The sequence below is a fragment of the Lonchura striata genome, chromosome 8 (genome assembly GCF_046129695.1).
Source record: "Lonchura striata isolate bLonStr1 chromosome 8, bLonStr1.mat, whole genome shotgun sequence".
NCBI classification, from domain to species: domain Eukaryota; kingdom Metazoa; phylum Chordata; class Aves; order Passeriformes; family Estrildidae; genus Lonchura; species Lonchura striata.
Window position 1 is genome coordinate 2361842 of NC_134610.1, and position 12140 is coordinate 2373981.

A 12140-nucleotide genomic window follows, 5' to 3' on the forward strand; every position below is an offset into this window, starting at 1 on the left:
AGCCGCGACCCTCGGGATCCTTGGGATCCCCCAGCCCTGGGACCCTCGGGGTGCTGCTCATGGGCCGGGGGGCGACGGGCGGGACGCGGGGCTCGGAGGGAAGCGGTGTGCCCGGCGCCAGGGGGGCAGGCAAAGCTCCACCCGGGGCTGGGAATGGTGCCTGGAGTTCTCTCGGGAAGCCTCGAGCGTGCCACGGCTTCCGCCACCATCGCCACCGGCCGTGTGGAAAAGGAAAATGAAATCAAATGGAAAGAATGTTGTGCTACACTTCCATTCGTTAATTTTATAATGGCTCATAGCTTTAGACTTTTAAATCTGTAGTGTATTAATTTTTTTTTTTCTACATATGTTTCACATTTCTCACTTAATATAACATAAATAATTTGGTTAATAGATTTAACCTGCGCATTTCAGCCACATTAATATATATAAGAATCTGTTAATGGTATAAATAATTCTTTTTAAATAAAATAAATCTGATATGTTACATAATACTGATAAAAATTACTGTTGCTAATAGTTTTGTAAGCCACCCTTAACTTTTTTCCGTTTTAATACTGCGAGATGGACCCTGGGATTGCTTTTCCCGGCCGCTGCGCAGCGTTGCCCTTTCATCCTGCTGCCAAACCAGAGGAAATGGACAGCAATCAATCCTGATCACTCCTGAAAGCAGGGCCTCTGCCCCCTTCCGAGGAAGCACCGCGTTAATGTCGTTAGATAATTGAAGCTAATTAATCTAGGGGGTGGTTGGAGGGGCTCAACGTTACGGGGGGATCGACTGTTTAGTTCCTCAGGTGGCTCTGAAACTTCTCCTACAGAAATGCTTGACTAAAATAGTCCCTCTACTCTTTTTTTTTTTTTTTTTTTGTCCTTTTTAATCAAATCTACGGCGTTCTACGTTCAAAGCTAAGGAAATCAAAACGCAACCGAGCGGTTGCAGCCTTTGAATTGTTAATTAGAGCTGTGATCCCACATCCCGCTGGGAATCTCGAGGCTGCGCTCTCCTAAGGGCCTGAACTGGAGTACAGCACTTCCAGGCAAGGTTCATTCCAGACAGACAGAGCAATGAACACTCAGTGGCGTGAAGTGGATGTCATAATTAAGGTATTACATAATCATGCCTTCTCTCTGCTGTTAAATACAAAAACAGCATCTTTTACATTATCATATAAAAGCATTTAGGCTGTATTTTTATTTATCACTTTACACTGGTAGTCTCTTGTATGTGTACTCAATAGAAACCAAAGAATTTTGTACACTATTTTTTGTACAATAAAAGATAAAGTGTGCATTAGGTACGCTTGTACATGACAATATTGTACAATATTTACAGTTCAGATATCACCATGAAATTCTGTATTATCTATATACACAATGAAAATTTCTCAGAAACATTTGGACTATTTCTTATAATCACAATTTTTAGTATTATAGAAAAAAAAAAAAAAATTTCAGTAATCATCTGACATTTGTTACTGCAACCTTTCAAGATTTCTGATTGGCTTATCCAGCAACCTCTATCCCTCCTAATCATCCAAAATCTGGTACCACTGCTCCTCGTGGTGCCCTGCGATGGCAGCGAGCTGTCTCCACAGAAATACTGACAGACCCACGTGGGATCAACACCTACAGATAGACTCATGTGCACGTTCACTGTGATAAGGACTGGACCAGTAACAAAGACATTCAATGTTATCTAGAGATCTTCCTCCTCTTGAGTTTTGGAGGCTTCACTTGTCTGTCTCCCTGCGGGATTTGGTGGACCTAAAAATAAGTATATTCACAAGTTAGCAAAGGACAGTGGTCAGGGGCATCGAGGAGCTGCAGGAGGGCTCGAGGGGCTGCCAGGAACAACTCTGAGCATTTCACAGCTACACAGAATAAAGGGGCTTCAACAGCTTGGAGAAACTGGGAGGAAAAGGTTGATTCCATCACCTGTGCATCCCAAACCTTGGAGAGAGACAGCAGCTGCAGTGGCTGGGAAACAACCCCCAAATCAGGGATTGAAACCCCTAAATCTGGGACTGAAACACCAAAATCTGGGACTGAAACCCCAAAATCAGGGACTGAAACCCCCAAAGCAGGGACTGAAACCCCCAAATCAGGGACTAAACCCCCAAATCTGGGACTGAAACCCCCAAATCAGGGACTAAACCCCCTAAATCAGGGACTAAACCCCCCTAACTGGGGACTGATCCCAAACTGCAATAATGGCAAATTGAGTGACGAACCTTCACACATTCTAGTGACCAGAGTGATAAAACACAGGGAGAATATGGGGAGAAAATGTTGGGAATGGGAAATTGGAGAAGTCCAGCTCAGGACTGTTATTAAGGAATGAAGGATGTCCAGCAAACTCTTTGTGTTTAAAAGGAAACATTGAATTCCCAGCTAATGCCGGATGGATGGAAAAGCCAAAGTTTGGCATCGCTGGCTCAGGGAGAAGCAGGAGAGAGGAGGAGGAGGAGGAGGAGGAAGGCTGAGCTGGTGTGGAACTCCACCACCATCTGTCGGCAGCAGCTGCAGCTCCAGCACAGGAACTGAGCCCCAGCACTTCCCCTGATCCCAAATTTCTGCCAAAAAAGGATCAACCCAGGCACTGCAGGTGCAGTTTGGGGCCAGAAGAAGCAGAGCAGCAAATCCAACCCAGCGTCTCCCCTGAGCACTTTGGACATTGCTGGATTTATGGCTGGGAAAAGGTGGCAGCAGGATGGGCCAGCCCAAACAGCCATCCCAAATTTATTTGTTACAGACCAACAATCCCCTCCTGCTTTCCTGGTCCTTCCAAAGGAGGGAAACACGGCAACGTTATTTTAAATCAAAGCTCAAATCTCAGTTTGTTAAATTCAGTTTTAACGAAAGATTTGATTGGGTTCTTACTTAAAAGCTACTCAGTAACTTTTTAAATATTTCTTGTTGGGTCTGCAATCAGCTCTAAGCCTCCAGTTCTTCAAATATATAAATAAATAGAAATAAATTTCCTTTTTTATACTCCAGAAGCTCCAAAAGTGTTACTGTAAATTCCAAGAGTGCATATCTTCAGTCCTGAGCACTGAATATCAGCAAAAAACTTTTTTTTCCCCTGGGTTCAAACATTTTATAATTAATAATTTGAATAATTAATAACCAAATAGAAGATGTGGGAGGTTACATGTGCTGTGATAGACTTGTTTTTTATTTTTTAGGTGGGCTGCAATGAAATGACAGCCATGTTTTAGAAATAAAAATGAGGATATTTTATAACCCAAACTTGTTATTGGAAAGATGCTGGAGTTACACCATAACAGTGTAATTAATGTGGAAAAACCACTCTTGGATGTGATATTAGAAATATATATTTTTAAACTTACCTTTCATTACAATATCTTTCATTTCTTATGGGGAAAACTGAATTTCAAGAGTTTTGTACTCAAAATCCTACAACTTTTCCCGTTTTTCAGAACCATCAGACTTTTGCCAACAGTTTTTAATGCAGGGGAAATATTGAAAATTCCTCATTATTCCAGAAAATAAACCCAGAATTTGTTAGAAAGCCACCCAAACCAAGCCTCCCTCCAATGGACACACATGCAGAAACATGGAAAAGGAGAATATTCCCAAGGAAAAGGAACTTACATTCCCAGACATTTTGTCTAGTTCACTCATGGCCTCGTGTATAGCAGCTTCTAAATGGTTATTTAGCTTTCCACTTCTAGGGAGAAAAGATGAAAGGTGTCAGTAATTTTCAAGGACAGAAAGGAAACTCGAGAAAAGTGAATAACAAACAGATTAAATTCATTGGGAATGTTCTGAGCCTGGAGCCTCCCAGGCTGGGAGCACAAGGAGCAAGACCAGACCTGTAACAATATTATGGAAAGGAAAGGTTTGCGTTGGGATTACAGAAGAAAAGTTAAATATCCTTCTCACTTCCAATGAACTGCATGAATTATCTCAAATATTCCCATTTTTACCCTGGAATGGCAGCACCCCACAGGCTGAGGGAGAGGTGGGGTGACGGTTTCCTTCTTCCAACCCCAAATCACCCCAGGACACGGGGCAGCTCCAGGCACATTTCATTTCACAGTGACCATTCTGTGGGGTCTCTTTGTTCTGAAGGGCTTTTCCCACTGGGACATGGTGCCAGGTCCTGCTTTGGAGATGAGGAGATGGAGGATGAGCAGATCCACGTCTGTCACAAGGGAAGGTGGTGGCACAGTTAAGGAAGAACCTTGTCCCCTGCTGGGACACCAGGCCTGTCCCTCACAGAGACACTTCCTATGGAAACCTTTTCTTTAACCACAGAATCCTGGAATGGTTTGGGTTGGAAAGGACCTTAAAGTCCATCCCATCCACCCCTGCCATGGCAGGGACACCTTCCCCCATCCCAGACTGCTCCAGCCTGGCCTTGGGCACTGCCAGGGATCCAGGGGCAGCCCCAGCTTCTCTGGGCACCTGTGCCACGGCCTGCCCACCCTCCCAGCCAGGAATTCCTTCCCAAAATCCAAATTAAATCAACCCTGGAAGTTGGGAAGGCAGTGGAAGCTTCAGCAGCTCTTCCCTTGCTGGACCTCAGTCCAGCCCTGCCCACGGCACGTCCAGCAGGAAGGACACCCGAGATGGGACTTCAGCCTGGAAAAACAGAGCAGGACTGGTGGGGATGGCAAGGAGGGGATGGGAAGTGGCACTTTCCTGACTGGAGAGAAATGGGAACAGCCAGAGGAGCAGCAAAGGCCACGAGAAGGAGCTGGGACTGGGGGATGGCCCCTGGAGACGCTCAGTGTGCCCAGTGGAGCAGGGATCACTCCAGAGCCCAGCGAGGCAAAGCTGGGCCAGGTGAGGAGGGGAAACCTCCAGAGCACAGCTGGAGAGCACAGCTGGAGAGCTCAGGAAGCTGTGCCGTGGCAGGGTGCAAAGCAGGGACGTGCCTCCAGCAGGGACACAAGGGCTGAGATGGAGAATTCATGGAGAATTCATGGAGAATTCATGGAGCTGTGGGATGTGAAGGTCGTTTCAAGGGCTTGGAGACCAATCCTGCTCTGCTGAACCAACCTGGGCCTCTGTGATGAGCACTCTATTTGTATTTAACACTAAATGTTTAAAAAACCTGGATAAAAAGCCAGTAGCACATCACAAACCAGACAGAAACCCATGAACTTTGCCAGATAAATCTACAGCAGGACATGGGGAAACCAGGAAATATCCACTAAAGGATTCAAACTAGGAAAGAAGTTGAAATATGGAGAAAAACCTCTGTGAGGGCTGTAAAGCAGCAGTTTGTGTCAGCTTTTACCACTTTAAATCTGCTCCTGCTGTCCTTGAGTCACTGATTTCACTTCAGGGACATGCATAAATAACTGGGAAATTGCCAAAAGCCCTTCTGTGTTCCCTAAAAATCCAGAAAGGCATTTTGGGGATGATGTTGGAAAAAACAGCCACCACCAGCGTGTCACTGGTATAAAAATTCCTTCTCTTTGGCCCCGTGGGACACAGGAGAAGCAAAGCTCACCCCTTTAAAGGAGGGGAAGAGAGGGAATTATTTAATCCCTTTCAGCCTGTGCTCACTCAGAGCTGAGTTTAAATTCTCACAGGTTTAAGGAATGCATTTTCCCTGTGACAGTAAACAAACACCATCATAGAACAAACCCAATCACAGCACAGTTCCTACTCTGTCATCCCTTTAAAGATGTCCAGGAATTTTTTCTTCCCAAAATTCAGTAATTTTCCTCTTTTTGCCCATCCTGACGCTTCATGCCCCAAGATTTGCTGTTTGACAGTTTTCCTACGCTGGTATTTGTCACTAAAAGGTGAAAGTTGGATAAAGCCCAGCAGCTGAGACAGGTGTGAGCCAGAGCTCAGCACAATTCCTGCAGTGGGAATAAAGGGGATTTCTCAGCATAACCCGTGCTCAGCTGCCACGGGGAGAAGGAAGGAGCTCAGGTCTGGTTAAAAAGTGTGGTTTGGGCAGGGTAATTATCATGGGATGACTTTTTGCTTCTTTTATACCACCAGAAGCTCCCACACAGGGGATGTTTCCCCGAGGAGATGCCCTCGGAAAGCCTCAGATTCCAGAACCACCATGAGGAACCCCAAGAAATGAACCCCTCAGCTTGGCTGGGCTGCCCAGCAGGGCAGCAGAGGAAGGGAAAAGCTGGAATTTGGTGGGGAGGAGGATGGACTCACTTCCTGTTCCTTTTCCTGGCGCGGCTGAACGCCTCCAGCCCCTCCGTTAGTGTCTTCAGCTTCTCCGGCTCCACCTGGGGAAGGGATGGACACCAAGGGAAGGTTTAGGTTGGATAATAGGAAAAAAAATTTTCACTGAAAGAATAATAAAATACTGGAATTGTCTTCCTAGGGAGGTGGTGGAATCACCATCTCTGGATGTGTTTAAAAAGAGACTGGACTTGGCACTCGGTGCTATAGTCTGGTTGTGGTATTGGGGCATGGGTTGGACTTGATGATCTTGGAGGTCTCTTCCAGCCTCATTATTCTGGGATTCTGTGAAACCTCGTTACCCAGAGCAGCAAATCCCACCTTTCCTGCTGTGCCAGCCCGGGGATGCCCCTGCAGCAGGGCAGGAACAGCACCTGGAGCTGCCCACCCCTCCCACCTTTATCCATTACTGGGATTTCTCACCAGCGGCAACAGAAATGCAAATTCGGGACATTCCTGGCACAAAACTGAGGAGAAGAATCTTTTAAAGATCTTTTTTGGCAGTGCTGGTGGAGTGTCTCACTCTGCACTCGCTTTCCCACATGGATTGTACACCTGGAATTCTGAGTGCCTGGTGATGGTGATGATGATCCCATTTTTACTCCAAAGTGTTCCCATCACCGCCAGCTCCTGGGTGAGGAATTCCAGGCCTCTGCTCAACTCATGGCACGGCCAAATTCATTCCCATTCCAGAAGGAAATCCTTCTTTGCCTTCTGAATCCAGGAATCTTCACCACAGCTTTACTTATTTGTCTTAAAATCAGCTCTTTTAATTATTTTGTATTTTTCCCTAGCGATCAGGGATGAATTTGGGCACGTGCTCAAAGAGAACTGGGAATTTAAATCTTGAATATTTTAAATTGAAGCCATTTCAACCAATGCGTGGGCACCAGTAAGTCCCAGTGTAAACAATACAAGCAGAAAATTAATTATAACATCTCTATAATTTCATCACTTGCATCTCAAAACTTGAAGCCACATCACTCGATTATTTTGATCTGGCTCAGTCATTCTTGCTGGTAAAAACAACAAAATCAGATATTTAGAACACATCAACTTAAAGATAAGAAATGGTTCAGTTCCTGTTTCTTTGCTACATCTTACTTGACATTTTCCACAAATACAAATGTATTGAGTGTGTGCCTATACACAACCTGGAAATGAAGTGGGAATGCAAATTCCCTCCAAGTTCATCCTTCCAATTCCTAAATAATTTATATTCACCACAGATCTGACGTGTGGACACAACAAGGTGGAAGTAAAGCGTGAGCAGTTGCCAAAATCTCTCCAAATAAAGCCCAAACTTACACACATTCAATCAGATTTCAATATATTGACATCACACCTGTGCTAAAAAAATTGGGAATGTGCTGATCCAGGCACTTCCAGGAGTCATTAATGGAGAAATCTGCACTTGGGGAGCTGAGATTTCAATTTTTGTGAAATAAATTCAACTATGCCACAAATTGTAGCATTCTTCCCTTAAAACCCGCTCACTTGTAATGCAAATATTTCCAATAACCCCTCCCCTCACTGGATTTTGGAAGAAGACAAACTGAGATCCTGGGGAGCTTTTCTAAGGACAAACATGAGAAAAAAGGAATTATCCCTCTCCGTGATAGAAATGTTTATCTCAGGAACAAATTGCCAAGGGCTGCCAGGAGAGAAATTGCAAAGTTCAATGTAAATAATGTTATCAAGAATTAATATCATGTTTTGGAAACAAAGGACCTCTTTAAATAACAACAACAAAAAAAAAATATCATTATTGGCATTTTGTGATGGTTATACATGAAAAAACACTTGGGTTTTTTGGGAAGAAGTGTCAAATTGCTACAAAACAGGGCATGGAAAGCAACTTCAACAGAAATAACAATTGATAATCATCAATATCAACAGCAGATCACACACATGGGAGGAACCCTCCCTGTTCTACCTGCAGCCCCAGAAAAGCCCGGCTGAACCAGCCCAGTCTAACACCTGGGAAGTCCCACTGAGAGCAGGATTGGCCCTGGTAAAATTCACCATGAAAAGCTCCCACAAAACCTTTGATTGCTCTGGTCCTGTTTAGGTGATGAGTAATAACCAAGGTGGGTAATAATCAAATTAATTGCTTAATGAGACACAACTCCTCTGGTTTGGGATTAGACTCAGGCTGGCTCCTTTTCTTCCCAGAAATTTCTGCTGCACTTCCTCGGGCTCCTCTAATTTCCAGTAGCCAGAAACCAAGGAAAGGAAGTGCAATATTCCTCCTCCTCCTCCTGTTTGGATCCATCATCCCATTAAATACCTGAGTGCCCAAAGTCTTTTAAATGGAAACAAAAACCAAGTAATAAACAATCTAAAGACCAGAGAATGTACAAATCCCAACAGCAAATTAATGCAACACGGGAGGGTCACATTTGGTTACACAAAGGCTTTAAAAGACATTTTCGGGAAGCTCCAGAGAAAAAGGAATTTTCCCAAGTGCTGCAGGTCACTTCCACCATGGGCTGGTGCAGAATTCCTGAAGAACATTTGGTGTTCAAGGGTGTTTCTCTGTGGTTTCCAAGGGTGTTTCTTTGTGGTTTTCCAGGTGATTTCTTCTGGTCTGGTGTGGGTTTTTCCCTGTGTATCCCACCTTCCACCCTCAACTCCTGCCCTTTGGAATGGCTTTCACCCCACACTTCTTGACGAAGGAATTTTAGACACATTTCTTTCATATTTTAATTTCTAATGATTAATTCAAGGTGATCTGATGCCAGAGGTGATCCACGATGTGGGAATTCCTCACAGAGAACTTCCAGTGGTCTCCACCTTGCTGTGAGCATTCCAAGGACCTGCTTCCCTGGTTTTGTGTTCAGTACCCAATAAAATGGGTGCCAGTGGATTTAACATCCCACAATTCCCACACAATGCACGAAGCCCCACCACAGCAAAGGAGGTTTGCACAAAACCTCCAGCACATTCTGCTATCCCCAGATCAGGGAGGAAACGTGGAATTGCTCAGGAATGCAGGTCAGAAAATTCCCCTCTTTGCACAAGCTAGAAAAAAGAAACTTCTCATTTCTATTAAACATTCACAGAGGTCTGGACACACAGATTCTGTTAATCCATAAAAGCACCCTGGGAATGGGAATGGTGTTCCTGTGCTCCTGACTCAGGCAGGGATATTGAACATGGAATTCTTCCAGTTTTGTTTCATCCCTAGAAGTTTGTGACCTTCTCCTGTGCCTCCACTTCCTAACCTGACCTGTAACTCAGGGATCTGAGCTCCCTGAGGGATGAGCTCTGAAACACTCTCCTGGTTTGGGCTGGGGTGGGATGGATGAGTTTCTTGTCCCTTCTCTCCTCTGGGTATCTGCTCCTGACTGAATTTTGGGGAAACAACACTTTGGTCCAACCCACTCTCCTCTGTTTTAAGTGATTTGATTTCTTTGTGTCACTGACAAACCCCTATTTCCTTAAATCTCCACTTTCTGCTTATGCAGAAATATTTATAAGTGGAAGATGTGCAGCATTTTGTAAGAACTACAAAGATAAAATGTTACACAAGCAGTGGAGACCAGATTTGGGAATATTTTTCATAATAAAATTACCAATAACTCCTTGATAACTGCATTTCCTGTATATTCCCCAACAAGCACATGATTTGTTGACACAAAAGAAGAATTTTAGTATGAAAGAGCAAATTGGAACACTTTCCTTATTACTGAATGACGATCAAAACCTCCTTTAGAGTTGGAAATGTGTGTGCATTTCCTGTGAGAAGTGTGTGTCAATCAGCAAGATTTCACTCATTAAAGATTCCTCAATCTGATGAGGCCACTTCTCCTTTCTGCAGTTTCAGCACTTTCAGGTATTTCCGTATCAGATGCTTTGGACACAGCCAGGAATTTGTCTGCACACACCATGTAAGCGAGAACCACTTTTTGTTAACACCAAAAAATCATTTAGCAAAGCCCAAATCTAACCTGTCTCATGGCCCTGGCGGGAAATGAAGGGGAAATTCAGCTCTACAAGCTACAGCTAGGAAAAAAAGCCATTTGTGCTGCTAAAAGAAGAGACAAAACACAGACAAAATTTTGATTTGCGTGCCGGTGCGGGGGGAGAGAGAGATGTGCACAGAGACATAGATATACCTTCCCCTCCTCAGCGTTCTGTTGGCATGAGTTGTGAACCTCTTCTTCTCTGCCAAGCTTGCCAGGCCAGGAAGTCAGTCCTTTGATCTGGCCCCAGACCAAGTCGCCCACGTTAAACGTCCTCGGCCTGTAGTGGATGAGCTCGTGGGACGAGGGCGACTCGGGGTTCCGCAGGTCCTCCTCGCTGCTGATGCTCTTAGCATCCGAGGGGCTGGGCACGCACCCGTTAATGCTTTTGGCATTAAAATCTCCATTGTAATGGATGTAGTCTTTCACTAAGGAACTCTCCAAGCTATTGGAGGAACTGGGAGATTGCTCTTCCAGGATCAGGTCTTGTTTGGAAGTGTTGAGCAACTCCCCGAAGGCCCTGTTGGGCTGCGGGCGGTTCCCGTTGATGTGTGCACATCGTTCCACAGTGTTCTCCAGTCTTTCCTTGAAACTCATCATAGTTCTTTTGTAATTGTTATACCTGAAATTCTCCTCCAGCATTTTCTCGCTCTGACAGTTCCGCTGGGCCAGCAGGGCCTGGTGCTGCTCCGCCTGCAGCAGCGGCAGCGCCGAGACGTTGTTGGGCCGCTCGTGGCACGGGCTGCTGTGGACGTGGGCGGAGTGCTCCAGGAACTCCTCGCATTTCCACCTGTTGATCTCCCCCCCGGGGCTCTGCTCCCCTTCCCACTGCTTTTTGGGCGTGTTACAAGCGGTCGGTTTGTAATACTCGTAGCCGTCCCCCTCGCCGGGGTTCTTGCCGTGCTCCGCGCTCTTCGGGCCCCGCGCGCCGCGCCCGCCGCGCCCGCGCCCCTCGTGCTCGGCGCCGCGGCCGTGGACGACGGCGCTGACGGCGCTGGACAGGTTCAGGGGGTCCCCGATGGAGGCTGTGAAGGCACTCATGGCACTCAGGGCGGGGATGGGGCTCGGCTGCGCGGCGCTGGAGCCGGCCGTGGTGATCACCACCGGCACCCCCTTGCTGGCGGCGTCCACCACCGCCTTGTAGATGGCGTCCACCGAGGCGTCGCCCGCGGCGGCGGCGTTGGGGTTGTCCTTGGCCTGCTGGCCCAGGGATGGGTCAGGTCTCTGCTGCAGGTCGCAGGGGGGCTCCTGGAAGGGAGGGAGGAGAGTGTTGGAGCTCTCAGGAACCGGCGCCATTCCCATCTGGGTGATCATTCTTTTGTTGAGGACGGCGGCGTCTTCCTGCATCCTCACCTGGGGAAAGGAGAGACAAGATGGGAATTGCTGTTTGAACTCCAGCTGGATTCCAGCAGATAAACTCTGTGGTTATTCACTACAGCACGTTTATTTTTTTAAAAACCAGGTACAAATTGAACAAGGTGGAGCGACAATTAAAAGCCTGATTTAGAGGAAAACAAAACTGTCTCAGGCTTTGTGTCAGCAGGCTCCTGTTTTCTCTCAAGTCCTAAACAACTTCACCGAGGTCAGTATTTCTGATACAGAGACACAGGATGGTTTGGGTGGGAAGGGACCTCAAAGCCCACCCACAGGCAGGGACACCTCCCACTGTCCCAGGTGCTCCAAGCCCTGTCCAGCCTGGCCTTGGGCACTGCCAGGGATCCAGGGGCAGCCACAGGCCCTGCCCACCCTCACAGCCAGGAATTCCCAATATTCCACCTAAATCTCCCTGCTGGCAGTTTGAACCCATCCCTCCTTCTCCTGTCTCTCCAGTGCCTCCAGCCACTGGAAGATGCTCTGAGGCCTCCTTGGAACACAGGATCACATCCAGGTGGGGTCTGTGCATCTCCAGAGGAGGAGAAACCTCAACTCCACAACCTCCGAGTTCTGCTCTCAGTTCCTTTTCTTTCCTTCCCAGACCCCAGC

General features: G+C 46.5%; 1 protein-coding gene across 4 annotated transcripts in view; it reads right to left on the minus strand.

The window, feature by feature from the left end:
- Positions 1 to 268: 268 nt before the first annotated feature.
- Positions 269 to 12140, minus strand: part of MBD5 (methyl-CpG binding domain protein 5) — a 121817-nt gene continuing 109945 nt past the window's right edge. For 3 of the 4 annotated variants that reach the window (XM_031505458.2, XM_031505457.2, XM_031505456.2), the window contains 3 exons: positions 10311 to 11510; positions 6160 to 6233; positions 2706 to 3691 (listed from right to left, as the gene is read on the minus strand). In XM_031505458.2, the coding sequence (XP_031361318.2) occupies positions 3526 to 3691; positions 6160 to 6233; positions 10311 to 11510 (1440 nt within the window). In that variant the 3' untranslated portion in view covers positions 2706 to 3525. Of the gene's footprint in view, positions 1765 to 2705; positions 3692 to 6159; positions 6234 to 10310; positions 11511 to 12140 lie in introns of those variants that run through there. The other variant, XM_031505459.2, reaches the window with a different exon arrangement.